Source organism: Aethalodelphis obliquidens, unplaced genomic scaffold (genome assembly GCF_003676395.1).
Source record: "Aethalodelphis obliquidens isolate GAN/ISIS:26980383/991018 unplaced genomic scaffold, ASM367639v1 scaffold15, whole genome shotgun sequence".
Classification (NCBI taxonomy): Eukaryota; Metazoa; Chordata; class Mammalia; order Artiodactyla; family Delphinidae; genus Aethalodelphis; species Aethalodelphis obliquidens.
Window position 1 is genome coordinate 31,332,054 of NW_020837959.1, and position 26,668 is coordinate 31,358,721.

At 37.9% G+C, this 26,668-nt stretch overlaps 1 protein-coding gene across 3 annotated transcripts in view; it reads left to right on the forward strand.

Annotated features, from left to right (window-relative positions):
• Positions 1-26,668, forward strand: part of KLF12 (KLF transcription factor 12) — a 454,868-nt gene that overhangs the window by 327,204 nt on the left and 100,996 nt on the right. For all 3 annotated transcript variants that reach the window (XM_027116076.1, XM_027116077.1, XM_027116078.1), the window contains one exon: positions 49-184. In XM_027116076.1, coding sequence (XP_026971877.1) covers positions 49-184 — 136 coding nt within the window. The remainder of the gene's footprint in view (positions 1-48; positions 185-26,668) is intronic.

Sequence of the window (26,668 nt, forward strand, 5' to 3'; positions counted from 1 at the left end):
CTTTCTGCACACTAATTTTAATTCATTATATATGCCTTTTTTTCCCAGCACAAATGGACCCCCGAGGCCTATCTCCCAGACAAAGTAAAAGTGACAGTGATGATGATGACCTGCCAAATGTGACCTTAGATAGCGTTAATGAAACTGGATCTACGGCCCTTTCCATAGCCAGAGCAGTACAAGAGTAAGTATCACATTCTCAGGATGAAATAAGAATTGCCAAGGTGTTCAATGGATAATGGAAACAGCAGCATCTCCTGTTCCCCAGACCTGTCATTCTAGCTCTGAACGGGCACATGTGTCAGCATCTTTCCATTCAGCCTTGTGTTCTCTGGGAGGAGATTAGGGGAAACATGGAGTGTTTTGCGTAGTTGAAAATTTGTATTTTGAATAGAAATGAGACTTCTTTTTTAATACTTCCCGCCCCTTCTCCTTAACTCTGAAAACAAAAATTGTTCTTTTCGAGTGTCACTATCTAATTATCATCATTGTTTTCATTATTCATATAGAACAGTCAAGAGAGGTAAAATATGACAGGCAGTATTATCTTGTGTTGATAGGAGAGTACAGAACAGCTTTTTTGAAATTTAAAATTTGGAAGATACTATGTTACCCCTTTGAAACATTCAAATCATATGTAATTTTTAAAGGGATCGTTTCTCACTCCTTTAACTGTAACGCAGAGTTAGAGTTTAGCCCTTTTTCGTTGAAAATAGCTGCTTTTTCATCATTGTCAGTTCTGTGTCTAGAATTTCACCTATGACTAGTCCATGTGTATTTTTTCTCTAGCATAATTTTTAATAACATAATTTTAAAGAAGAGGAAGATTTAAATTAAGCCACTGTTACTGCCAACACAAAAGTTAATTAACACTTTACTTAAAATGATCTTAGTTACCTCCCATATATTAATTCTTTTTTCCCAGGTATTGACTAAATATCTACTCTGTTTCATGAATTAGGCCTTGAAATTAAAAAAAAAAAATTAGTAGGGCATTTTAGAATTTAAAGCCTATGTGTGTGTATATGTGAGGGTGTATAAAATGAATCTCTATGATAAATAGGTACTAGGTATATTATATATTAGAGGAAACAGGATATGGAAAATCTAATGAAATTGCAGTCAGAAAGATTTGGATTCAAGTTCACATTCAGTCACTTAATAGCCATGTGACATCTGGCAAGTTAACTAACCACTCTGAGATATTTCTTCATCTGTAATAAGAAAGAATACGTACTTTTAGGACCATTGTGAGGGTGTGGTATAGTTACAAGGCATGAAAATTGAATTGCAAAGTCTTGACAGATGAGAGCCTCAAGGGTGAAATTAATATTATTATTAGTGGTAGTAGTAACAATAATGGTAATAGTGTGTAGTATAAGTACATGACAACTAGTAAATATAAATATTGCAAGTGTCATGCTGATTTTACAAATGAAGATACTGAGGACGAGAGAGGTTCAGTGTCTTCTCCAGAGTCATATAATAAGTGGTGACGAGACAAAGTTTAGGACTTCTAACTCCCCAAACATATCTTTTTCTCAAGAGTGCCTGTAATGTCTGTTACCAGTCATATTCTTCCACTTGAACATGTATAAAAACACTTTTTTCTCTCATTTGTTCCAGTAACTGGTTGTAGTAACTTAGTTTCTCCAAAGCGTTGGATCAGAAGGATGGCTGAAATCATATTTAAGTGCTAGCATGCCCGGTCACTTCATCACCAGTTCAGTGATCAGCACGGTGATTGTGGTTTTGTGGGAGCTAAATCTTAAGATCAAGGATTCCATGTTCTCACCTGCAAAATTAGACTAAATGATGACAAAGTTCAATTCTGAGATGAATCATAAGTTTCATAGACATTTTAATCACAGTTTTCCTGCACCATATAATATATACATAATTTGTGTGTGTGTGTTACAGATATGTGTGTTTCTGTAAGTTTGGCACTGTGATTACTAAAATCTAAGTTATGCTTACTCCATTTCGGGCTTATCGAGCAAATCATGGTATTAACATCTTAAACATACCCATTTTTCCTGCTTTTAATATTATGTGCTGAGAATATAATAGTATATTTTAATATGAAACTTTTAATAGCAGCCTTAGGAACTGGAGCCTCATTTTCAACATAACCTCTCCGATTTGCTTTGTGAAAACATTTGTAAGCCCCACAATATTTTGTTCTGACGGTGCATTCGCCTGCCTTTATTACTATTGCAAAAGTTGCATGTGTATCTAGGCAAGTGCCAGATTCATTATTCATGTAAGTGTTTTCATTAAACGATTAGTAAAGAATACTGAGCTGTCACTTGGGAAGCCCTAGAATGCCAGGACCCATCAATAGTTAATTAACCATCACTCAAGAAGGAGTATGTGTGTGTAAACACTGAGAAGTGCTAAGATACTGTTAGATGAAGCGAAAAGAATGTTCTGCAGAGACGTCTTAAATATAGGTGTATTTCAAAACTTAAAACAATATGTTGAGGAAAATTTTATTCTGGGACAAATAAGTATATAGTCCTTGTTAGAGAATTTTTTTAAAAATCTGTACTTAGGTTTACCCAAAGTTAACTCTCGGTGGATATGTCTTCCTGCTCTTAATTTCTCTGATTTTTAATGCATGTCTCTGTTTCACTATTAATTTCCCTTTCCTCTTTTTTTCTGTTTGCCTTTGGATCTTGATGGCTTCTATTAACTCAAAAGCTATAAAATTCCAGTATACTATGATCAATAAAATAATGCTTCAAATCGTAAGAGGATTGAACACCATCTTGGCATGTACGAGATGAGAGGATTTCAAAAGACATCCGTGCATCTGTTTCTGGCACTTGCAGAACTTTGAGTTAGGTGAGAAGGATGCCTGCAGGTAGAGAGGTGATAAAATCAATGGTTTATGTGCAATAGAGGAAGCACATTTTAGAAGCCCTGGGCAACCAAAACGCGTCTCTCCAATTAAAGCCATGGTTTAGGAGGGGTTTGAAGGCATGCCTCTTATCTCATTGGCCACCAGTGCAGTGTCAAGGAAGAAGCGGGAAGATGAGAATGGAAGCTATTAGGAAAGACTGACACTAGAGAGGGGCGAAACTGCCTTGTCCTAGGCCAGCCCTTCAGGCAAGATCCTAACCCACAAGGTGACCCTCTCCAACTGAATCTCTTCTTTGTCTCCTTTCCCATTCGGGTTCATAGCCTTGCCTCATGCGGTCATCACCATAGTTTGAATTTTTAATTTGGTGGCTTACTTTGCTATTTACATAGCATAAACCTTAATATGCTAATAAATGGTCTTTTTAGATATTTGGTATTATGCATTTTACTGGTTTTTAAAATGAACGTTTATTAAATCTTCAGTTCAAGAAATTTTCCTTTGATTTGAAATGCAGAAGTTGTTAGCCATTGCACCTCTCCCCACCCCAATATATAATATTCAGATACTCTTGTCTTTGAATAAAAAGGAACAATGCTTGGTGGCTAGAGCTGCAACCTAAGTTCACTTCCATTTAAACAGATTTTTATAGCAAGGCTCCTGAACTGTGCTTGAACCAATCATTGCAACTATTTTCATTGATTCACTTGCTTCTCGTTTATCAGCTCAGCCTCAGTGAATTCAGATAAATGGGAAGAACCGGCCATAGCGAGGCCTACAGACAGTCTCTACCCTTCTTGTATTTCAACTGTAGAGATACTGTCCGAGCCAGAGACAGTGTATTCAAGTAATTCTGACAAAACCAACTTCCAGCAATTCATAGAACATCTGTTTTGCTTAGGTCTGGTTTGTTTGGTTTTTTTCCCCCTCTGATGCTATAATAGGATCATTACCCTTAACTACTTGACAAACATAATTATGAAATAAGTGTTTGGAAAAAGAGAGGTACAGGCACATGATTAGAGCAAATTATTATAATTAACTCTAACCCTAGGCAAAACAATGATATTTTTTAAATAGGTAAAATTTGGCTCTCTTACTCAGAGCCTCTAATCTCTGTACCCCTTTTTCTTCTTTTTTCTCTAACTCCAAACCTTCCTACTCCTCATTTGTTGATGCTGGTAGAATAATCAACTTCCTTCAAAGTAAAGTGTAAATGAATAAGAATATCTGAAAGCGGGCCCTCCTCAGAGGAATTAGTGTTCAACCAGGCGCAAGCCTTAAACTGAAAGAATAAAGGTCTAGACATGATACTTTCAGTAAGAGTGAAGTGGGGAAGGGTGGAGTAGAGGGTGGGAGAAGGCGATGAAGATTTTAAGGAGATGGACCAGCTCTCCTCAGTGTCAGTTTTCGCAGAATTGGTAAATGCATGTGATTGTTTAACTCACACCGTATCTGAGTTCTCTGCCCTCTCTGATCTTGACTGTAACTGTCAGAGTGGAAAAGAAGCAACATGCATTAGTAGCTTTTTGCTTTGGTTAGCATCCCTAAAATTTGAACCTGTTAAAAGGATATTCTTTTTAAATAGTTCCTTGTTAATTACATTTAAGCTAATTAAAACACTGGCTTCCTCCCCCTGTTTTTATTATATTGCCTGTGTCAAGTGCCCTTCTTCTTAAAGGAAAACAATTTGTGAATTCTGGAAATGAAGAGTCCCATCTTTATTTGCACTTAGATGCTCTTTGAAAGAACAGTATGGTAGCAAGTTGGATATCCTATTCCTTCAGAGTCTGCTGCTGGCTCAAACATCATGGTTTTTAATTTAGAAGGTTGCATCTGATGATCAGAGAAGGGTCAGAAATCTTGGAGGTTTTCGGTTTGGGTTTTTTTGTGTGTGTGTTTCATTTTCCTTATTTTAAAATTCTTGATCCTTATTTCTGAATCTCCTCGTGTATAACTTTGTTAATGTCTTTTAAATTACAGTAGAGAACAGTCCTAGAGATAAGGAAGAAAGAGAAAACAAAACTGTTACTGACTGACTTCTTTCAGGCAGATTCTGTGAGGACTTACATAGTTTTCGTCTAATTTGCCCTATGCTCCTGTTTTTATGCACAAATAAACCGAAGCCCAGAGAGGTTTACTCTATCCCCAGAGGTCCTATAGCTGATAATTTGCAGAGCTCATATTGAAATCAGAGTTTGTCTGACTATAAATCCATATTCCTTTATGAAGGCAGCTCTTGTTTTTATGTTGTGGCTTTAATATCTCTAAACCATAACTTTCTAAAATTAGCAAAGTTTTTTGACACCTGAATCCCAATAAGAATATAACTTTTATGAAATAATTTCAGATTTTTTTCATCTTTAAACTCGCTGTCACTTTAAATATAATCTGACTTAGGGAGAGATAATTCTATCAGATGCCTTCTCAGAAATAGTTCTGAAAAAGGTGTTCCACTTCTGTAAATCGCACACAGCATTATATTGATATGTGAAGAAATAAAGTACAAATACATTAGAGCATTCTTTCTGTAAACTTCACTGTTGCTATTATTTTAAGAAATTATTGTTTCAGTATATACATATGTGCTGACATTCCCAAAATGAGCATCCTTTTTAGAATTGCTTTCTGTCAATCTATAAAAGGAAATGTTTGTCCAAGGGTTGAAATGGTACTGTGTCATCTAATTTTGCAGCCCTTGGCTGAAAGATTTGAGGGTATTTGGATCATGCCTCTTCCCTTGTCTGCTGATTAGAACGAACCCAGCTGAGCTGATTGTGCCCAGAGAAGAAGCCAGAGAGCTCAGTATGTCAGACAATTTCAGGGGTTTTTTTTCTTTTAAATCTTTCCCAGATTCTTGTCTCATTAAAAGAAGCTATACTTTTATTTAATAAGCCTAATGTGTTTGGGACGCCTTCAAATCCCCACTTCATGCCTTAACAAAGAAATAGCTTTGATTCAGTTCTGTAGGTGGAAGTCTAGCTCTCTAATAGACTAATAATAGACATCATGGCTGATGGGTAAACCTGAGAGACGTTCGCTGTCTTGCCAAGGAGATAAACACTTTTACGTTGCTCTTCTTCTAAAGGAGGTCAGAAAAAGCTCCTGATTTGATGTGAATGAACATAGGTAGAGTCTAAAGTGTATACTTAGCCTGCATCAACCCAACATTCTAGCAATAATAAAAATATATATATAATGATCACTGAGTAACTCAGTCCCTGGGTATTTAATAGCAAGATGAAGACTGTACACCCATACACAGTCATTTCTATCGCTTTGATGGGACCGTGTTGGTCCCACTTTCGTTTAAAGTCTGATCAGTTTTTGATAATAATTTGATATTTGAGCTGTTTTGTGAATTAGCAAATTAAGTCATGTCTGTATTTGGTGAATAATTAATTCATTTATTTAGCCCTGTGTTACATGCTGGGGATACAGGATGAATGATTCATAGAACCTTACCACAGGGAGCTCAGAATCAACATATATGAGGCAAATCAAAGCCCAATGGGATAAAAGCATGAAGGGCTGCAGTGAGGACAGGGGGGAAGGTCACGTAGCTCAGTCTGGAGTAGAGGAAAGCATTGACATGCGGTAGGAATGTGTGAGTTCATAGTAACTGGCGCGGAAGTGAGTGTGGCGGAGAGCTGGGAGATGCAGCTGCTTGGGGAGGTGGGTAGGGACCTGATCAGGAAGGGTGAATTTATTCTGTAGACAATGGGGAGACATCAAGAGGTTTTAAATGGTAATGGCGTCATCAGCTTTGTGTTTTACGGATTTCATCTCAAGGAAGCTGGGTATGGTGGTGCGGGTTGAGCACTGTACATCCCAAAGGGTGCCATTTATATGACTAGCGCTGCCTAGCTGTCCACAGCTAGACACAGGAGCTTGTGGTATATATATATATGTATATGTATAGACACCCCTGTGTCCATACATGTCAGACTCTCCAATATAGTGAGCTGTTCAGAGGGTAGATAACATGTTCTAGTCTTCCATGTATCTCCAGGGCTGCTAGCACAGTGCCTGGCCAGGTACTTTTTTAAACACTAGAACAGCATTGAATAAAATAGACAAAATCACTGACTTCATGGTGCTTATATTCCAGTGGAGGAGGTGGGAGGGAAACAGACAGTAAGCATATGGTACCTCTGAAGAAGGCAAGTGCTCTGGAGGTGAGGGAGACAGGGTGTGGGTGCTGAGTGAGCTGCGAGGGTAGACAGCATTTACTCTTTCACGTAAGGCATTTAAAGAACTCTGATAAGATTGTATATTAGGAGAGACCTAAAGAGGCATGAGGTCAGGTCCCCAGGATATCTAAAGGAACCGCCTCCAGGCAGAGGGAATAACAAGTGCAGAGACCTTAAGGCAGGAATATTCTGGAATGAATAAACAAACTCACTGACCAATAGAGAACATTAATTGTACAGAAGAAACTGAGCTCTGTCGATGCCAAATAATGATTCTCCCATTACATCCCTAGGGAGAGGGATTCAGGACTGAATCTCTTTATCCACTCATACTTTTCCCTCTATGCTGTGATACAAGTTCTTTTCTTTTTTCTAAGGGAATCTGCAGTTTTTTAACCCACACAAGAATCAATAAACAAAAACAAAAAATAAATGCAAAACAAAATTTTTCTTTCAAAATTTCTTTCAAAGAAGTACTTACTTCTTTTGGGCCTGGGTTCTTGAAATCTAATTTTGTATCCCCTGATAAGTCAAAAATATTTATTATCCTAGAAAGTTTTTTTTTTTTGTATATTGTTACTGTATCTTCTAGGATACAGAAACATTCGTACTTTTTCCCTAAAATTGATGCAACTGTTGTTCCAAGTGAGAGCTTACCCTCAGAATTTTTTATGCTTGAATCTTTTTGATCATTAAAAAGTAAAATAAAATAAAAGGCACCAGAATTCCCTGGCGGTCCAGTGGTTAGGACTCCGCGCGTTCACTGTTGAGAGCCCAGGTTCAATCCCTGGTCAGGGAACTAAGATCCCACAAGCCATGTGGCACGGCCAAAGAGAGAGAGAAAAAAAAAAAGAATACAAGTAATACAATTTGTTCTAGAAACGCCAGAAAATACGAAAACCAACAAACAAAACAAACAAAAAAGAGCAAAGAAAATAAATGGCACCATATATGACAGCTACTACACAGGTGTTGCTGGTGGTGTGTTGTTTTTTTTTTTTTTTAGTGTTTGGCCGTCCGTCGGCCTCTCACTGCTCTGGCCTCTCCCATTGCGGAGCACAGGCTCCGGACGCGCAGGCTCAGCGTCCATGGCTCATGGGTCCAGCCGCTCCGCGGCACGTGGGACCTTCCCAGACCGGGGCACGAACCCGCGCCCCCCGCATCGGCAGGCGGACTCTCAAACACTGCGCCACCAGGGAAGCCCAGTTGTTGCTATTTTGAGAGTGATTTATATCTTGTCTCTTTGGTAGGCATTTGATACTCCATACATAATGCTAAACAGCGAGTTTGACCTCCCTCCCCAACTGAATTGAACATCATCTTTCTGTATACTACAGATATAAACAGATTATTTGTTTAGCCTTCCTAACCACTTGGAAATTATCGTTAACTGAGTGTTGATTTGTTTTCAAACTGCCGTGCCTCATTCTAATGTGAATTAATTACTTCTAGGTGATCAATTTAAAAATAGATAGAAATCAAACTTTTTAAAGCCAAACTTTTGTTTTTATATTTATTTTTAACAAGGGGATTCCAAAGCTACATCATAGACAGAGTGAAGAGCCGCTTTTGTTTGAGAATGGCTACTTATTTTTGCTACTTCTATATTTAAAAAAAATTTAGTGCCAGTAGTTACTGAGGTGACTCATAATTTAAAATAAAGTGGTATTTCATGTGGTCATACAGTATACTCCAAACTGATTGCCAGTATTAACTTGCTGCCAATTGCTTGACATACTTCTCTGTGTGAGATCTTTGTGTAGCTTTTTTCTTTCTATATGTTCTACCTGTAATTGCATTGCAAATTTATGTATACCATTTATATTTCTCATCCATATATTCTTAATGAGTGTAACTAGTGAGTACAGGTAGTCATTTCTCATGCATTTTTGATGTGTGTTGACACAGATACTCAACGATGATGTTGAAATATTAATGTTTCGCTACAAGTTCCCAGAACTATTCATCACTCTATCATTTATTAATATAGTCAGAGAGAGTACATATGACAGAAAACCATACTGTAATATATTTGAAATTAACTCAATTCACCAGGATATAATCTCTTCCATTTGCAGTCAAATGCTCTAGGCACTCTCTTCTTATTACTCTTCATGAGTTATTGCCATTGTACCATAATTTTCCTTCACTTTATAGCACTCTCCCACACTTGAATCTCATTGAATATGTTTACTTACATGTGTCAAATGGAAGTAGAAAATTGAAGGATACGTTTTCATGGAGAACCTGCTGCTATAAAGAAAAATTTGACATAGATAGAAAAAGATAGCTTGGATCAGAATGAATCTTATCAGGTTGACATTTTACCATGATTTTGTGCCATCTACTTTCACAGTCACAAAGTTGAGGGTTGCCCTCAGTTGAAATCTAGTACATCACACATTATGGCTTATCCTAAAAGTTAAATCCCAAACCATGTGCAGTTAGTGTAGTAAAAATGCCAGCAAATTTCTGGGTACAATTTTGGATCTTTTTTGTTAATTTGAATAAAGTTCTATCTATTTTCCTACCTATCTGCATATCCTTTCAAATATCGATTAATGTTACCTTTGGTGTCAAATAACAATAAATGTTACAAGAGAACTTAAACATGGAATTATTTCTCTGGGATAACAAGAAGTCTGGAGTAAGCAGGACAGGCTGATGGAGTGTCCTAAGGTTTGTCCTAGGGTTTCTTCTCTCTTCCTGTTTTGTTGTCCTTCAGTTGTGGCTTTCCAATGGTTATATGAAGTCAACTGCATCTCCAGGTATCCCGCCCTTATAATAGTCAGAAGAGGAGGAGTAAAAGCAAAACAAACTAACCAGAAGAACATAGCAACCAACTGTGTCACTTTTAAAAAGCTTTCCCAGGACACCCACCATGTGATTTCTGCTTATATCTCATTGGCCAAAACTAATTTACCTGTTCCCAATTATTGGAGTATGGCTAAGGAAAAGAAAAACATGGACAGGACTGATTCAATTAATCAGTAATGTCTGCCACCAAATATTAATTTAATACCTAAGAAAAATAAGGCACCACCCCAAATTCAATATCAAGGTTTTTTTTTTTTTTTCCTAATCATATATTGCCGCTATAATGCTGTGTAGCCAGTCATTCCGGAACTCAGTGGAATACCGTCATAAAACATTTACTTCTCTTCCATGTATCAGCTGGTCATTTGGAGCAGGTCTGCAGGTTCTTGGAGCAGTACTGTTCACTCATTTTTCTTAACCCAAAGGGCAGCCCAGGGCATGTATATCTCACAGCAGTGGCTAGAACACAAGAGGACAAGCCCTATAGTACAAACAGATTTTAAGCCTTTGCTCACATCATTCATCTACTAGCATCCTGTTGGCCAAAGCAAGGCACATGACCAAGCCCAGCATCAATGGGGTGGGGAAATATATTCCTCCCATGGAGATGCAAAGCTTTAGGAGAGTGATGACTAGTGTACTAATATTTCGGGAAAAAATGGCTGTTGTTTCTAGAAGCAATTGAAATTAATTTACCTATTTTTGAAATCTTATTTTCTAAGTTTTAGCAAAGTTTAGTCATGTTCTCATGAAATTTCTAGATGGCCCTGGTGGATCTCATAAATTCCTCTTTCTATATCTACTTAATGATGTATGTTTTAAAATTAATAACAAGTACATTTATTGAGTCTTGATATCTGGATTTCATCGTGTAAACTCTTATCTCCAGGGCTTACACTCTCAGAAGTGTTTGATTTTGCCAAGTGTAATGGAGTGGTGTTACAAAAGATGTAGCACGTAGCAAGAGGCTGATTCTAGCTGAATAAGCAAAATCTGTGAAATGTAGTTATGTTCAGTCTCTAAACTCAAATTAACATTGATTAACCTCTTATGGTGCACAAAGTGACAAAAAAATTAACATTAGCTAATGTGCCTGTTCCCCTGATTTCTGGAAGTAGATAGCCGTGGACTGTGAGAGTGACAAAATACAAAACATCAAATTGAAACTATTACACAGGTAAGAGAAGATAAAATCTTTGAGCTAAAATTTCGTGACCTTTCAGCAAAAAGTGTTTGGGTCTTCATTTCTACATCCCTTCTCCATTTTGTTCTGTATATGTAATCACTGTTACAAGTGATAGAAAACATGGAATTGATTCTTGTAGTTTTGATTTTCTAATGCAAATATAAAACTCATTTTATTTATTTATTATTATTTTTTGTTTTTTGCGGTACGTGGGCCTCTCACTGCTGCGGCCTCTCCCGTTGCGGAGCACAGGCTCCGGACGTGCAGGCTCAGTGGCCATGGCTCACGGGCCCAGCCACTCTGCGGCATGTGGGATCTTCCCGGACCGGGGCACGAACCCATGTCCCCTGCACTGGCAGGCGGACTCGCAACCACCGCGCCACCAGGGAAGCCCTAAAACTCATTTTAAATTGTACATTTAGAGAAACTTTTCCTAGTATATAATAGTAAAGTGCAAACGAGGAAATTGATTAGAAAAAATAAATGTCTTTCTTAAAATCAAGAAATTAGAATATCTTCTTCTCTACTTGGGTGGATTACATTGTTGGGGTTAAGATATTAATTTTTCACTGTAGCTTTTTATGAGGCTTATTATTCAAGTAAAGTCAGTAGACCAGTAAAGGTTTTACGATATGAGAATATCCAGCAAAAGTATTGTCAAGAAAACAAACAAAGTAATTGTTGAATTAAAAGCATGTAATCTCTTCATAGACTAAAATCAACCTGGGTTTTTAAAAATAGATTTATAGCCTTGGCTTTTTACTCCTACATTTTTACCAAAGCTTCCAGATTGACAGCTACTTTGAAAACAAATCAGGAGTTTCATAAATCTTGCCATATGTATCTTTAAAAGATCAAGATTATCCTAGTGTTTTAAAAGGGATTGCATGATAAATTATTAGTCATGAAAATGAGTAACAAGTTGGTCACATGCCCAAAAAACTCAGGAAGACAATATCGGAAGTTATTGAAGTAGTTCAGACACGAGCGCCTCTGGGCCTGGGCCAGGGCTCCAGTGGTGGCTTTTGAACCAGTAACAATAACCCTAAGTGTTGTATTAAAAATATAGTGCTTTATAAGTCTCAGTTTATTTTTATTATGTATCTCACCATGTTCCTAATGTAGCAGGGAATGAATTATCTCATTTTACAGATGAGGACAGTATAACTCAGGAAAGTTAAGTACTTAGTAGGCATCATAAAACTAATAAGTAGTGATGCTAACGGTGCCCGATCAGGTATATTTTACAGTACATGTTAAAAGTGCTCCTTCCTGCATTCTGTCTTGAAGGGAAAGGATTTACGATTTACGGTTTAAAGGAATAATTGACAGTTTTAGTGATAACTAGACTCTAAAGGATAAGATAAAGGCAGAAGGAATGGCCATGCCTTTGAACTGAATAATGTAATTGAGTAGAGTGGGTGGAGTTTGATAAAATGGTGAAACATACAAACAGAACCATCCTGTTGGAATTTTGAGATCTGGAACTGGAACCGATTAGAGAAGGCTGGAAATACAGAAAGGCAGTCATTGGCATAAGAATGATTATTGAGGTTAATTTTTTTTTGAGGTATTATTGACATACAATAAAACACACATATTTTAAAAATACAGTTCAACAAATATCATATATTAACGCATATATGTGGAACCTAGAAAAATGGTACAGATGAACCAGTTTGCAGGGCAGAAATAGAGACACAGATGTAGAGAACAAACGTATGGACACCAAGGGGGGAAAGTGGTGGAGGGGGTGTGTGGTGGGATGAATTGGGAGACTGGGATTGACATATATATGCTAATATGTATAAAATGGATAACTAATAAGAACCTGCTGTATAAAAAAATAAATAAAATAAAATTCAAAAAAAAATACAGTTCAAAGGGTTTAACAACCGTATATACAGTTGCCTCTTGGTATCCATGGGGATTGTGTTCCAGGACCCACGCGGATACAAAAATCCGAGGATGCTAAAGTCCTTTATGAAAATGGCTTAGTATTTGCATATAACCTACACAACATCCTCCCTTGTACTTACTTTAAATCATCTCTAGACTGCTTATAATACTAACACAATGTAAATGTTATGTAAATAGTTGTAAATACAATGTAAATGTTATGTAAATAGTTACCAGCTCCTGGCACATTCAAGTTTTGCTTTTTGGAACTTTATGGAAAAAAAATTTTTTTTTTTTTTTTCAATCCACGATTGGTTGAATCCACAAATGCAGAACCCTTGGATGGGGTGGGCATGGAGCCGGGGTTGGGTCTGGAGGGGAGGGGGGCGACTGTACTCATACACCTGCAACTTTTTTTTTTTTAAATTAATGTTAGAGTAGAAGTATGTGTATGAGATGGGTAGAGAGAAATGGTGGGGGGGTGGTTGTTGAAGATGCCCTGCTTAACTAGCTTTATTTTATTTTTTAAATTTATTTATTTTTGGCTGCATTGGGTCTTTGTTGCTGTGTGCAGGCTTTCTCTAGTTGCGGCGAGCTGGGGTTACTCTTCATTGCGGTGCGCGGGCTTCTCATTGCGGTGGCTTCTCTTGTGGAGCACGGGCTCTAGGCGCGCGGGCTTCAGTAGTTGTGCTGAATCAAGATACAGAACGTTTCCATCGCCTAAAAAGTTACCTTCGCCCCCTGCACCCACCAGTAAATTCAGTACCTCCCCCTAATCCCCAGCCAATCACTTTCTGATGTCTGTCTATGGAGTAGTTCTAGACCTTCCTTTATGGAATCGTATACTGTGTATTCTTTGATTTCAGTCTTTCACTCAGCATGATGTTTTTGAGATTCTTGCATGTTGTTACGTTGCTAAGTAGTACTCCATCACTTGGATGTAATATAATTTGTTTATTCTTTCACTCATTGATGAACATTTGGGTTGTTTCCAGTTTGGGTTTATTATATTAGGGCTGTATGAACATTCTGTGCAACTCCTCTGTGGACATGTTTTCATTTCTCTTAGGTAGCTACCTAGAAGAGGAATTGCTGGGTCGAGGGAACATGTATGTTTATCTTTGTAAGAAACTACACAACCGTTTTCCAAAGTAGCTGTATCCTTTTACATTCCCGCCAGCAGTGTGCAAGAGTTCCAGTCAGTCCACATCTCTAGCTACCTTTGGTATTCATAGTCTTTTTTTAAGGCATTCTTTTGGTTACTTAATCTTTCAAAGAAGATCTATTCAGTCCTCCTCAGTGAAGAACAAGATGCCAAGGACAAGTTTGGGAGGAAGACCCGTGGTGAGGAGACAGATAAAGTTACATGGACAGAAATGCTAAGAGAAGCATCAAGAAAATAGGGAGGAGTGATTTTCAGCCAGATCCTGTCCCTTTGAGGTTTCAGGAGAGTGAAAAATGAGAACTCTAACCAATTTAGCAAAAAATGAACTAGAGACAGTACAGATCTCATCGAGTTGTGGAAAGGACTTATAAGCCTGGATGCAGCAAGTTAATAGGAAGGAATCATGAGTGCTGAAGGGGTAGGAGCCTAAGATTCGAGGAAGCAAACGTATACACATAACTGTGAGGGAGATGAGAAAAATAGGATGACAGCCAGAGGAGTGATGTTCATTTCTGTAGACTAGAGATCAACCCAGAGTGAAAAGAAAGCTTAAGACACTTATTCAAATAACTGTGTTTGGGGGAAAAAAACCAAACTTAATTACAACATGTTTTTGTCTGAATATATAAATTTGATTATCTGATAACTATCGGAGAAATCAATGTAGGTAGCAATTATGAATTTTTATCCATTCAGAATATACTGATTGAAGGCCCAGTAAATGCCATCGTCATTGGTATCTCCCCCTCTCTGTTTTCATTCTGGGTACCTCTTTGTCTTCTTATCCACATGAACTTTGAAATTCTTCCTCTGATCTCTTAACTTAAGACGTGAATAAGTATTTGTAAGCTTTAAACCCCAAATGAGGTTGGGTCTTGGTTTATTCCAATGAGAAAATAAGGAGCTTTTCTTTTAGTAATAGCTCTTCCGTTTGCTAACTCCATAATAGTTTATAACTCTCCAACCTTCCCATTTCTTATCCATTAAAGATAGGGAGAGTCTCAAGCATTTTCCAGATTTCTGTGCTTGTAGAGTGCCCAGGAACTATAGTTACCTCTTTATGTTACATAACTAAAAGTATAAAGTCAAAATTGCAGGTAAATATTACTGATTCATCCAGATACTCCTACCACGTCATTTGAATGACTGTTTATTGTTGTTTATTGTTCTGCTTAATGACATGACAGACATCAGGAGGGGATTATTTCCTTCTTACACTGCATTCATTCAGTGCTTATTGAATGCTTGCCATGTGTAAAGACCTCACCCTCAGCTTCGTGAAGGAGACAAGTAGAGAATGTCATCTCTAACACGCCAAGAGTGGTTTCGTTTTCTGTCCACCACAGTAACTAGGATATTTGTAGTCAAAGAAAATTTCCAGTGAACTTAAGTTCTTCCATGCATTGCAGTAATTTCTGTTATCTTTCATGGAAGCTCACGTTACTTGAGCATCGAATATATGCCAGAAATCACCAGTCATTGGGGAAGGTCTGCGTGGGTCAGGCAAACCCATCTTTATCACAGGGGAAAAAAAAGATTCAAGATTGTTTCACACGTCTTCCCAATTTAAGGGGGGAAAAAAGTGTCAATACTTCCTTTTTAGCAAATCCGATGCTTGTAAAACCCAGTCGTTATTGATTTTAAAACCAGTTTAAGAGGGAGGAGATAATGGGGATATATGTATACGTATAGCTGATTCACTTTATTATAAAGCAGAAACTAACACACTATTGTAAAGCAATTACACTCCAATAAAGACGTTAGAAAATTACTTGAATTTAAGTAATCAAGTAAGAGTTTGGAATTTAGAGTTTTAGAATTGAAACTTCAATAAGATTTAATGTAATGATAATAGATGATTTATACGAGATCCAATAAAAAAATATCAAGAACCTGCTTTACATATGAAAAATATTAATCACGAAGACAGTAGTTGTTTAGGAAAGGAGTCCTAAGCCAGGAAATTCATTCCCATCATGTCTCCAAGCTTATTCACTGCTCTGCGGGCTAAGGAAAGGAGTTTGTGAGCTATAAACTCTTCGAATGAGAAGATATGTTCTGGTGTCAGAAAAGTTCCTTTGATGATGCTTTTCAAGATGACACCTATAGAATGCTAGATTTTAAATGCTTAAGGTTCATTTTAATGAAATTCAGTAAATTTTAAAATTGCAGTTATAATACAATCACGTATAAGAGTTGCCAAACAACTTTTTTTTTTTTTTTACAAACTTGGAGCCTATACTTGCATTAATTTGTGCTGCCATATTATCTTATTTTAGGGGCAGATTGCAAAACAGACCTCCTGCTGTCTCTCTGTTCATATGTTTAAAAATCCTGTAAATGCAATTCTTGAGGTGCTGAATGCAGGAACTCGGCACAGTGCTTGTAATGCAGTAAAACCTCAATAAATGTTAGTTGTTGCTGCTTCTCTTTATGACCCTTTTTATCATACATTGCTAGTTATAAAGGCTGTCACTTTGCACGAATTCTTTTCAAATTCATGTCTACAGATGTCCACTCACATAAAATTGCACAGCTGAGTACATTACTGAAGCACACATGTGCCAGGCTCAATTAAGTGTCAGGCAGAGTCAGGCATATGTGTTCAACATGTGACTTCACCATGCCTTAGCAGTCATTTGTATCAAGTGAATCTTTATAGCATGTGTGGCCAAGATAATATATTAGAAATCATTTTGGTTCTTATTTTCTAACTCTAATAATAATGATAATATACACTTTCATTAGACATTTTTCTTAACTAACTTAAAAACAAAAGTTTACTGTTTTTCAGGCTTCTGGGTCATTGTTTTATTATTAAGATGTGACATGTACATTGTTAAGTGTACAGATCTTAAGTGTACAGCTCAGTGATGAACACACTCATGTGACCTTCGTATAGATCAAAATATAGAGTATTTCAAATACCTCAGAGGGTTCCTTTACATCCTTCCACTCAGTACAAATTTAAATTATTCAAGTACCTCTCCACCCAGTGAAAATCGACATTATTCTAATGGCAGAGGATTCGGAGATTGCAGAATGGCCTGTTAAACAGTCTGACCATTTTTAACTATGAATTTCAGTGGTTCCAGATTCTTTTAGACTCACTCACTGGAACGAAATGCAAGGTCATGTGGATGCTGCCATGATCTTAGAAAAACCCTCACGTTTTAGTATTTATATTAAAACACATAATTGTTCTTTTCATATCCATTTTGTAATAATTAGTAAGAATTTCTATTCATAAAATAAGTTTATTATAGCTACATATTGCTTTTGTCTCTTTTACGCTTTGAGATTCTGTGTTCAATTTCATTGCAAAAAGGCTTCTTGTAGCAGTTTTCATCTAAGATGTGGATACAAATTGGTGGGTTAGGACTCACTGGTATATTGTAATCGGTTCAAAGAGTGGAGTTGCAGCCAACTGGAAATATCATTTAACCTGCTGTCTGTACCATAGCCATAATGAGCAACCTTCAAAATCTGGGTTTATTTGTGTCTATTTTCTGGTGTCTGTTTGACTCTGTATATAAACATGAGAATTACATGTCTATGAATATTGGGGGAAAAGCAGTTAAAAACAGCTGATTTAGGTCGTTGGCTTGCCATATTTAGTGCATTCTGCAAACCAGGATAGCACATTGTGGGGAATAATTTTTGAGACTACTCCAGCATGATGCCAGTGAACTGGATTCCTGTTTTGATGATTGTATTCTTTGGCCCACAGGGATCATAATCCCAGAACAGAAGCCATGACAACAAGGCCGAATACTATATTTCTTTACTTATTCCCTTTCCCATTTCAAAAGAAATTTTGCCATAATCTATGTAAATGTACCTAGTATAGTGTAATTGAAAAATTAACAACTGGACTAACAAATCAACCTACAGGAAAAATAATGCAACAACAGTTAGATAAAGCTAGGGAACTGTTAATACCTAGATACGCAGAGCGTGAGATTCTGCATGATAAATACAGGTAGGATGCTGGTGTCATCTATATATACTTAAAGGTCACTTCTATAATAAGGCTTTATTCTAGGAGAATAGCCACAGAAGTATTGCTCTTAAAGAAGACAGTGATTTTTTTTGACCTGACAACTTATCTGGAATGACAAACAGGTAATGTGGCAGAAAAAAAGTGGCAATTCAATGAGGAAGAATGACAAATTGCATTGAAATTCTGCTACAGTATTATTTCTAGAAAAATACTTTCAACTGCATCATTAGATAATAGTGTAATAATGATTTTTAGCTTTTACTATGTCTGAGTAGTCACATGAATATGTACTTTTACTACTAAATCTGGTAAACATTTCTGCTCTCGTGTCTTTATAAAATGTATAGACTGCACATATCTGTTCACTCTGATTATCGTATTTTGAGTCCGTTTAACTTTCAGATAACTTTAAGAAAATAAAAGAAGTCCTAGGAAGCTTTTTTAGGGATCTTGAGAGGAATGCAAAAGAATTTTTTTTGTAATTTATTTCTGGTGAGTTTGAAATGCAGAACATGTTTTCCAAGGGTTAGTTCCCCCTATTATCAAAAATTTCAAGATCAGAATAGATAATGTTCTGTTCACTCAATGTGTTAGTTTTATCTCCTGGAAGGACAGGAGGGACTTTCATGGAAGAAGGAGTGTGGTTTGTGGAAGCCCAGAGCTGTGAGTCCTTGGTCCTGAATTTCACTTCCCCTCTGTGTTCTGCTGGCCCTGTTTTCAGGTTGCCCAGCCTCAGCACTCACTCACATCTGCAGAATGGAGATGAGGAGACCAGCTCCTTCCTCTGTTATTAGACCAAGAGGAGGGAAACACCAGGATTAGCTGGAGAGTTCTTGCAGCTTCTTTGTAAACTTGTTCCTAAATGCGCTGTGGCATCCCCAGAAAATTCTCTAAGCATGCTTTCTAAGCAGTATTTTGACTCCAGGACCATGCCCAGCACTGCGTGCAGTAATAGGATGCAATATAAAATTCTGTGCATCTCTATTAATTGGTTTTGAGTGCCACCCTAGAGAGTCTTGACTTTTATTGCTGCAAAGTAGTGTCAGCATGGGTGACTTCACAAAATACTTGATCATTGGAAGGATTAACTTCCATTCTAAGCACAAAACAGTGTAATTTTAAAAAGAAATTACAAAAATAAATATAAGACAAATGTATTGTCCAGGACAGACTGATGTGGGTTTTGACTTACATTTTAAAATAAATTATAATAAGATAGTATGCTTACTGTTTGGTCTAGTATTTTAAGGGAAAGGACTATATATAATAAAGATTGAACAATTAATTAAAAGAAACATAAGGATTACCTGCAAAAGTCAGAAACAAATACATTTAAAACCAGCTTTTGTAAGCAGCTGGATTGCTGAGATGTTTAGTTTATGAAATAAAATGTGAAAACTGAGTACCATTATGTAAACAGTGAGTTGAAAAGAGGGCAAGAAAAGAATGTGTTCTAAGCAGTGGTCATGAGACAGGCACACCACATCTCATCTCTTTTCATTCCCACAGCTACAGAAAATAGGTGTTAATTTTCCCACTTAAGCGATGAAGAACCAAAAGTCAAATGAATGTAGGTCACTTGCACAAGATCACAGAGAGTGTATTTTGGAAATAGGGTCCAACCTAGCTGTGTCTGACTCTGAAGCCTTCCTTTTCATTACATTGGGGAAGAATGAGGGCGTCCTTAGTCCCTGTGTGGCCAGAGTCCCACTCACCATTGGGGATGAGGGAGATCTCCAAATTGCTTTCTGGCTCTGAGTTCTGTCTGGGTAGTAGAAAAAAGAAACGTTTAGAATTGGTGCTCATTTCTTACTGACTGGTACCATGGTGACCATGGTGACACCCAGCAAGTCCTCGAATGCCATAGGGTGCTCATTTACAGAATGCAGATATAGTAATGCCTGTGTTCCTGCCGCAGGCTTTTGTGAGGATCGAATGAGACAGCAGTGTTTTGTGCAGTCTAAGGCACTTCCCAAATGGAGACTATCACTGATCCAGCATTCATGGCCCCGCTTAAAGACCAATGGATGAAAATATTTGTAGGAAAACAAAGGTGCGCAAACCTTCCCTTATAGGATGCAATTTGTGAGACCATTATGTGTCCCCAAGAGCATTTATACTCTTAACTCACCAGAGTAAAAGGAAACTTTATTCTCAGTAGTTTTGAGTTTTATTAATGACTCAAACTGTTACAATTCGGAAAAAAAGTGGAGTCTCTTAATAGCTTTCAGAAGTAACAATAAACTATTTGGAAATGTGTACAGAACTCAGCAGTTTGCTTAGATGACAGATATATAGGACTCAAGGCAGGAAAACTAGTCAGTTTTCACTAGACTATGACTTTTATATCATAATTAGCAGAATGTGTAGGTGCAAGTTTCACACTTTATAAGAAAATGAATTGCAGAGAACTCCATTTGCCCAGCTGTTTACTTAATTTGAAAGTTAATATGTAAGGTTGGAATGTTCTGAAACAAAAATGCAAAAAGAGATGAAAGCAATTTCATTTTAAACATAACTAGAGAGCAGACATGTAAACAAAGGGAACGTGACATGTGTTTGATATAAGAGCAGAGAAGTGGTTTCTGCATGCCCAGTGCAGAGCTGTCCTTGACAGACTTGCTCTTAGCAGTCACTGGGAACCACCCTGTATTACTGAACTGAAGGTTTGCTCCTGAAACAAATCTGCTTTCAAATGCATTTGACGTGTGGGTGTACTTGTCACTTTCTATAGGCCATCGTTTTACCTCTTCACTGACTCCCTGAATGACAAATGAATGTGGAGAAAGGAACAAAAAGACCCTCATGAAAGGATGACAAATTTGGGTTGAACTGGAATTACCCGCTCAAATTCAGTTGCTTTGAAACCCAAGATTTGAAATAAGTTATGTATGAGTTCTTTAAGGAAATAAAATTATGTGCATTTGCAAAATTTAATATGGTGATAATTTTACAAGGGAAAAGTATTATATAAAACTAATATATAAACTACAAATTTGCATATTAAGAGTAAGTTAACATAAGGAAAGAATCAGTCAAAGAAGAGCATCTTGTTCAGCAAGGAGACTTAACAAGAGAACCCTGAGAGATTTAGTCAGTAATTATTTTTTTTAAATAAAATATATGTGGGCTACTATGGGGAAGACTAACATGTCAGGTGACATCCTCTCAAACTTTGAGATTATTTTTCCTCAGGTTCTTCTTTTTTCTTTTTTGCGGTACGCGGGCCTCTTACTGTCGTGGCCTCTCCCGTTGCGAGCACAGGCTCCTGACGCGCAGGCTCAGCGGCCATGGCTCACAGGCCCAGCCGCTCCGCGGCATGTGGGATCTTCCCAGACCGGGGCACGGGTTGTGGGATCTTCCCAGACCGGGGCACGAACCCGTGTGCCCTGCATCGGCAGGCGGACTCTCAACCACTGCGCCACCAGGGAACCCCCCCCCCGCCAGGTTATTCTTGCCCTGCCTGTTCTTCTCTTTTCCCTGACTTTTCAATTTTCAAATGTTAGGCTACTTCCGTGTCTTGCAAACTAGAAGATTTAAATTGTCACAGTAATCATGACTCTTGTAATAAAGAAAATGTGCTATGATGTACCTTATTTTTATTATTTTTTGCTTAAAAACAAAAGATTTCATTGAATGGTCTCCCAGTCAAATCATTGTATCCTTCAGAACAGAAGTGTTTATTCTAAGATGCAATGCATGCATCCTGGAGTCAAATGCTTGGGTTCCAAGTGCCGTGTATTGATTGGCACTAAGATCTTGGCAAGTTACTTAATTTCTCTTGGTGGCAGTGTGTTTTTTTCATCTTTAAAACATGTAAAGTATCTAAATCTTGAGGTGGTTGAGTGGATTAAATAAAACATCACTTGTAAAGTTGTGCTCAGCATAAAGCATGGTAAATAGTAAGTGCTCAAGAAATGTTCCTTTGAAAAAATAATTTCCTGATTATTCAGTTGGTAGTTGGATAAAATATCTATTGAGCACCATCTTTTCTCTAACTCCATGACCCTGGACAAGCTATATAACTTCCCAGAACTTGTTTCTGTTTCAGCATCCATTAAATGAACAAGGTTGTCACGTGGTGGGTGTCCAGGGATGGGACATAAAAAGTGCCTACAACAGCACCTGGCTGTAGTAGGTGCTCAGTAAATTAGCTATTTAGTTGTTATTATGAATGATATAATGTAGGTTCCTCATGAATGAATATTAGAGAGAGAACCCTTATGAACTTGTATAAGAAAATTATCAAGAATATACAAAGCCATATGTGAAAAATATATAGTCTGACAATATAATATGTCCTGTGTGTCTAGAGGAGGCAGAAGAGAAAAATCACTCCCGCGTGAGGTGGTCAAGGAGGGCTTCAGGGAAGAGGTGGGGCTTATTCTGTGCTTTGAAAGTTAGCTTGAGTTTATGTCAGAGACAGGGAGAAAGGTATTTCCAGTAAATGAAATGGGGTAAGCCCTATAACAAAAAAACAGAAGCCTAGACGGAAAGGTTCTTATAGAAAGTTGTATGAAATAGTACCTAGTGGGTGAGGGCCAGAATATCAAGGTCTTTGATGTGATGATAAGGAGTTAGGGCTTCATACTATAGACATTAGGGACCCCTTTGATGGTTATTGAACTGAGGGTTGATATAATGAGGAGAGTGGTTTAGGAAAGTGTTTCAGGCTTTTTAGTTGCTGATAACAGAATCCACTCTAACAATTTATGATGAAAGGGAGTTATCAAATGATACACCAACAGAGCAACCAGAGGGCACTTCTAGCAAAATACCTCCAATACTCCCCACCCACCATTTGCACCTTTAAAGTGGACCTGGATGCCAGGATCTCCTCCCAGCTGGCCCAGAAGAACTTAAGCCTCTACTGTTAGACTTGTCGGGAGACGAGGGTCTCTGCCCAGGGTTGCTTCCTTAAATTGCTCACATCTGCCTTGTTCGGGGACTTGGTGGAAACAGCTCACACACAGAAATGTAGTGACAAGGGCCTCTGGGAAATGTCGCTTTTCGCTTTCTAGACTCTCTTCTTTAGGAAGTCAAAAAACAAGAGGCTGGCACAGTGCTGAGTGAGCCAACATCCGTATCTGCCCAGATAGCTCATCTCGTAGCAGGATGTCACATGGATTGGCAGGGACAGAGGTTGATGCATGCCATCCAGTGGAAACAAATGTGCAAAGTGTAAGATAACAACCGCCTGCCTCATTTAGAGGGGTTGCAAGAACATAGAAAATAAAGGCCAGTGGAGACAGTTCAGAGTCAATCAACAATGTGGTTATTGGCTATAAGGGGTAAGAAAGAAGAGATCAACAATATTTACACAGCTCTGAACTCTGGTATCTTGAAAAACACCCATTTTACTAATAAAAATATGGGTGGAGAATTGGTAATGGAGAGAAGATAAATGCTGTTTGTATTAATAGTGAGATATACAAGTGGACAGATCTAGTAAGGAGTTAGAAATGCAAAATTAGAATTTGGGCAAGGCTAGAACTAAGAACGTAACTGTGAGAGATACCAGCATGATGTACCTTAATGAAGTCTATGGAAACTAAGGGGAGAGGCAGGAGAGGGGGAGCAAAAGAAGGTGATGGGGGTGTGTCAGAGGTGTCATGAGACGTGGCCGTCAAGAGAAGTACAAGTTTCTGTTGATGGGAATGGAAATCGGTGCAGCCACTGTGGAAAACAGTATGGAGGTTTCTCAAGAAACTAAAAATAGAGCTAGCATATGATCCAGCAGTTCCACTCCTGAGTGTATAATGAAAAAAATGAAAACACTAATTCAAAAAGATACATGCATCTCTATGTTCAGAGCAGCATTATTTACAGTAGCCAAGATGTGGAAGCAACTGAAGTGTCCATCGACAGATGAATGGCTAAAGGAGATGTGGTTAAAAAAAAAAAAAGAAGAAGATGTGGTATATATACAATGGAATACTACCCAGCCATAAAAAAAGAATGAAGTTTTCCATTTACAGCAACATGAATGGACTTAGAGGGCATTATGCTGAGTGAAATGTCAGGGAAGGATAAATACCGTATGCTATCACTTTATATGGAATCTAAAAACTAGTGAATATAGCAGAAAAGAAGCAGACTTGCAGATATAGAGAACAAACTAGTGGTTACCATGGGGGGAGGGGCGGGCAACATAGGGGTGGGGATTAAGAGGTACAAACTATTGTGTATAAAATAAGCTACAAAAAATAAATAAATAAGCTACAAGAATATATTGTACAACACGGGGAATATAGCCAGTATTTTATACTAATATAAATGGAGTATAACCTTTAACAAAAAGAAAAGAGAAGTGCAGGGTTCAGGCCTGGCGTGAGGGAAGTGAGGGCTCAGCCAGGCTAATTATTAAGTGAATTTATACTGACTTAAAACCAATTCCACAGTAGTGGAGGTAGAAGCCAGATCACAAGAGGTTAAAAAAGAAATGTAATGCCTAAGAACTAGGGTCAGATGTTAATTAACCGCTTGTCGCAGAGGGTAAGTTGTAAAGAAGCAGCAGAAGTTGTGTTTTTTTCCACCCTCTTTTTATTTAATAGAAAGCCTATTCTGTGTATTCTTGAGGTTCAGGGGAAACAGGGTAATACAGACATACTTCATTCCGTTGTGCTTCGCTGTATCGTGCTCCACAGATGCTGCGTTTTTACAGACTGAAGGTTTGTGCCAACCTGATTCAAGCATGTCTGTTGGTGCCGTTTTTCTAACAGCATTTGCTCACTTTTGCCTGTATCACACTTTCTTAATTCTCGCAGTATCTCAAACTTTTTCATTATTATTATTATGGTGATCTGTGGTCAGTGATCTTTAATGTTGCTATTGCAAAAAGATTACGACTCAAGACTCAGATGACGGTCTGCGTTTTTTAGCAATAAAGTATTTTTTAATTAAGGTATGTACATTGTGTTTCAGACATCATAAAATTGCACACTTAATGATAGACTACAGTATATTGTAAACATAACTTGTACGTGCACTGGGAAACCCCAGAATTTGTGTCACTCGCTTTATTGCAATATGAGGAACCGGATGGCATAATTGAATTTAAGACTGTGCAAATATATTTCCAAGCTGTGTACTTGTGGATTAATTCATGGTCAAGGTGAAAAAAAAAAAAGTAGGGTGTATACAGGCTCTTACGTGACTTACAACTGGCATTCCGCAGTAATTCACATTGGCAAAATAGAAATATTCTCTCTTTGAAGCCCTTGAACCCTTATGTTGGTAATGCTGTTACCTTAAAAAAAAAGCATAATTTAATCCATCCATGATTTGCTTCCCGTGGTGTGAATGAATCAAATGGGGGAGCAAGTGTGTGTTTAGCATAATGATACATGTCTGAGCAGAAGAGAGTCTCAGGATCCCTGCTATTCAGCACTACTCAGCATACAGAAAGCAATAAATCAGTCCAACTGACTGTCCTGTTTTGCCCTGCCCAGAATGATGCTGCTTTTATAAACACGGCCACAATTAGTAGATGACTTAGCAAATTAGAGCCCCTGACACCACTTCAGTAAACTTTCTTGACTCTCATGGCAGCCATTCCTCTGATATGCAGTCAACACCAAATTTGAATATGGATAAACTCAGAAGAAACTAAAGTCACCTCACAGCCACTGGGTCATACTTCTGATCAGCAGAGAATTTGTCTAGTTAGTTTCACATTTAATTTCCAAAATACCCATTACTCTGGGATTCTAACAGAATGCTGTCTACTACAGCTATACTGATTTGAATTTGTCTTGCTATATTTAACAGGTTGTTGCAATATTCTGGTGACTTTTTATTCAAAAATTAAGCTTTTACATTTCTTCATGATGAATTTCCCTAGTTATGGACAAATTGAGAGCTGGCTGTTTTGAGATAGTCTTTATTGTTGTCTCCTAGCATTTAGACTGTACCTAATACCCAGAGACATGCATCCTCGTATTATTGCCCTGGCTTCAGAGGAAAGTGAGACACAGAGACATAGGGCAGCCCTGAGCAGACATCGACACTGCAACGTGGGACTCGCCTAGGGAAGGTCAGGATCGTCAGGTAGCTAAGAGTTGTCCAGCACATGCTGTGCTCCAAGGATTGTTCTGAATGAGAGGATGTAATTACCCTCACTATAAAGATGGGAGAACTGAGATAGATAGATATCTAAAAGATTAGATATCTTATCCGTAGACCAAACAACCAGTAAGTGCTAGAACCTCGTAGTGGTTGAACCCAGGCAGCCTGGTCCAGAGTCCGTACTCTTAACCATGCACTATGTAACCCTGCTATGAAATTTCTGTGATGTTTGAACTCTTGAGCCTGGAAAGTTTTTCAGGGCAGGAGCAATATTTTATGGATTTGTACATCACCAATGTCTAGCACAAGGCCTGGCAAACAGTAGAAACTAAGAAATTCTTTCAATTCGTTAATTATTATTTTCGAATGTTGAATTGTTTTATCCCTTGTACAACCAGCTGAATCATATTGGTTTCTTTCTCAGATCTCCGGGGCAGGAATGCAAGAGTGAAACCATCAGCTGATTCTATTTCCA